The sequence below is a fragment of the Impatiens glandulifera genome, chromosome 1, assembly GCF_907164915.1.
Source record: "Impatiens glandulifera chromosome 1, dImpGla2.1, whole genome shotgun sequence".
NCBI classification, from domain to species: Eukaryota; Viridiplantae; Streptophyta; class Magnoliopsida; order Ericales; family Balsaminaceae; genus Impatiens; species Impatiens glandulifera.
Genome location: NC_061862.1, coordinates 48,357,522 through 48,360,216, shown reverse-complemented (window position 1 = coordinate 48,360,216; position 2,695 = coordinate 48,357,522). Strand labels below are relative to the sequence as shown.

The following is a 2,695-nucleotide window of genomic DNA, read 5'->3' as shown; positions in this document are numbered from 1 at the left end:
TTATATAGTTAATTTTCACTAATATCTCGGACTAAAGGTTAAAAAATAAATAAATATCTGAAAACTTTTATATAACCTATAATTAATTTAACCATGATTTTGTCACCTTCAAAATATGATCTCTTTAAAATAAATAATGGTTTGTTTTTTTAATAAATAAATAAAAACTTTGGAATAAACGTGATAAGATATAATGTCGGTAATAGACGTCATATTTTGTTAATTAAATTATTCTATTTTATTATAAAAAGTTTGTAAATGTTTTAGAGTTTGTTTGTATTCATGTTTTTTTACTTTTTATTATCCCCTATTCTAACTTAGCGACAATAAGATTCGGATATCTTGAGCCTTCTTGAGATATGGTTCGAGCCCATTAGACGACAAATTCTGCATCCGGTTAAATGGTTAAGTGTAGTCCGAAAGGGCATGGGTTCAAATTCCACTGCGGTCATATTTTTTTATTATCTTTTCTATTTTATTTTTCCATTTTTTTTATTATATTTTTTTATTTTTTTATTATCTTTTCTATTTTATTTTTCCATTTTTTTTATTATCTTTTCTATTTTATTTTTCCATTTTTTAATCCTTTTTATATTGTTATAATTTGTTTTATATATTTTTCTGCATGTTCATTCTCATATTTATATATACCTCGTTGTAATCGCTAATCATAATCAAAACCTCCATTAACAATGGCGATCTCTTCTTCTTCATCAACATCCTTCGCCATTATTATTATCCTCCTAACAATCACTCTTTCTGTTTCCTCCGATTCCGATCTCACAGCAGAACTCCACGCCCTACAATCACAATCACCATCCGGCGTAATCCGTCTCAACCAAAACCTAATCTCCCAATTCCTTTCTTCCCCAAAACCTCCCCGACCATTCAATCTCCTCATATTCTTCGACGCCGTCCAGCTTCACAACAAACCAGAGCTCAATCTCCGGCGTCTCCGTTCCGAATTCTCCCTTCTCGCTTCCTCCTTCATCGCCAACAATCCAAACCAATTCAATTCCAAATCCAAACTCTTCTTCTGCGACGTAGAATACACAGAATCTCCTACCACATTCGACATACTAGGTGTCATTTCAATTCCCCACATCCGCTTAATCCCCGCCGCCGCCGTAAACCTAAAGAACGATTCAACCCAATTCGATTCCGGCGATTCAACCCAAGTCGCGGAATCCATGGCCGAAACAATCAAAACCCAAATAAATCTATCAGTCGGCCCAATCCATCGCCCCCCATTTCTTTCCAAGAACCAAATAATCCTAATCACTGTTGCATCACTGATTTGGGTTCCATTTGTTGTGAAAAAATTGATTGCAGGGGAGACGATTTTGCATGATCGAAGAGTGTGGCTTGCTGGAGCAGTGTTTGTGTACTTCTTTAGCGTTTCAGGGATAATGTACAATGTAATTCGAAAGACACCATTGTTTTTAACTAACAAGACGAATCCGTCTATGATTAGTTTCTTTTATAAAGGTTCGGGGATACAGCTTGGTGCAGAGGGATTTGCTATTGGATCTTTGTACACGATTGTGGGTTTGTTGGTTGCTTTAGTGACTCATGTTGTTGTGAAAGTGAAGGATGTTAATCTGCAGAGGTTTGTGATGTTGACATGTCTGTTTATTTGTTTCTGGGCAGTGAAGAAAGTTGTGTTTTTGGATAATTGGAAGACTGGATATGGAATTCACATGTATTGGCCTTCAAGTTGGAGGTGAAGTCAAGAATTACTAAGCTTCTTCAATTCATTCTTTCATTCTTTTGTTATTGAATAATTCTTCCACTCCTAGAGCTTTCAATTCAAGATGATATTTCCATTATATCTGGTTAGTTTACTTTAAGTAAGTTCATTAAAGACACGATGCATTCTCCCAATCAATGTCGTTAACTATTCGAATAAGTTGAATAATATGGAATAATCCCACCGAGTTCTTCATACTTTCTATTAAACTCACCATTACTATTTGTTGGTTTCTGAATTATGTATGATCCATGTAACAATATTTATGTAAAAGTTAATTAATTAAATAGAATTACAGATAATATACAGTTACCAAATTAAAATCATGTATAACAAAATAATAATAATAATAATAAAAGGATAAAAGTTTATCAATTTTAGCAAAATTCAATCATAAATTCAAATTTATTAATACTCTTATCACCAAATTGATATTATTACCTTAAATTTATCAATTAATTCTCTTATAGAGAGAATTGTAGTCAATCACAAATGGGACGGCACTAAAGGTTTAGCCACATGGCACTAACCAAATATCTACTTAGATGTTATGTGTCACATGTGATACCACGGAAAAAAGAAATTTTTAACCTTATTTGCAAGTGGCTTTTAAAAAATATATTTCCATGGAAAAAGTTTTTCTTTTATTTGTTTGTTTAGATGGTTTGGAATAACTATTATAAAAATTAATTTAATATGATTTAACTTTTATATATATTATAAAAATTAATTTAATATGATTTAACTTTTATATATATACAGAGGAGTGATAGAGAAAGGGAATTTGGAGAGGAGATAGGAGATGGAATGACTTGACATTACCTAGTTGCTGAAAATAGAAAAATGGGAGGAAAAAGAGAAGAGAGAGAAATTATTTGATTTTTTCAGGATTATACCACGTTATTCCCACCCAAATTCTCTCACCTAATCATTTCTCATATATAT

The 2,695-nt window shown here is 32.0% G+C and overlaps 1 protein-coding gene across 1 annotated transcript; it reads left to right on the top strand.

Annotated features, from left to right (window-relative positions):
- The first annotated feature begins 692 nt into the window (after window positions 1-692).
- LOC124927115 (probable dolichyl-diphosphooligosaccharide--protein glycosyltransferase subunit 3B) lies at window positions 693-1,780 on the top strand. The gene has a single exon (XM_047467468.1). It carries the CDS (start codon window positions 693-695, stop codon window positions 1,725-1,727), a length of 1,035 nt encoding a protein of 344 aa, XP_047323424.1. The 3' UTR covers window positions 1,728-1,780.
- Window positions 1,781-2,695: the final 915 nt, after the last annotated feature.

What these genes read in the sequence shown, in the direction of transcription:
- LOC124927115 (XM_047467468.1), top strand. Translation starts at nt 693, where the DNA reads ATGGCGATCTCTTCTTCTTCATCAACATCCTTCGCCATTATTATTATC.